We start from the raw sequence: 247 nt of genomic DNA, 5'->3' as shown, positions 1-247 counted from the left end.
CTCGATCACTCACTGCTACCTACCCCCCCCCCTCGCCTCCTCCCTCAATAGACCTCACCTGATAGATCTTGTTCCTGAGTTCCTTCACGTCGCCCTTGACCTCAACGTTCGTCCAGCCTGGCACCCGCAGGAACCAGTAGCCTTCTGCGCTGAGGAATCCTGTTGGTTCCTTCCGCAGGTGGAGCTGCGACACCACCTCTTTGTCTGAAGGAGGCGTGGGGGGGGGAGATTATTATTTTTTTTTTCT

The 247-nt window shown here is 55.9% G+C and overlaps 1 protein-coding gene across 1 annotated transcript in view; it reads right to left on the bottom strand.

The window, feature by feature from the left end:
• LOC119586980 overlaps positions 1-247 on the bottom strand; it is a gene marked incomplete in the record, with an annotated part of 81,895 nt that overhangs the window by 45,558 nt on the left and 36,090 nt on the right. The window contains 1 exon segment of the mRNA XM_037935722.1: positions 59-204. Within this exon segment, the coding sequence (XP_037791650.1) occupies positions 59-204 (146 nt within the window).

Source organism: Penaeus monodon, chromosome 22 (assembly GCF_015228065.2).
Source record: "Penaeus monodon isolate SGIC_2016 chromosome 22, NSTDA_Pmon_1, whole genome shotgun sequence".
Lineage (NCBI taxonomy): Eukaryota > Metazoa > Arthropoda > Malacostraca > Decapoda > Penaeidae > Penaeus > Penaeus monodon.
This window is presented reverse-complemented; position numbering and strand designations above follow the sequence as displayed.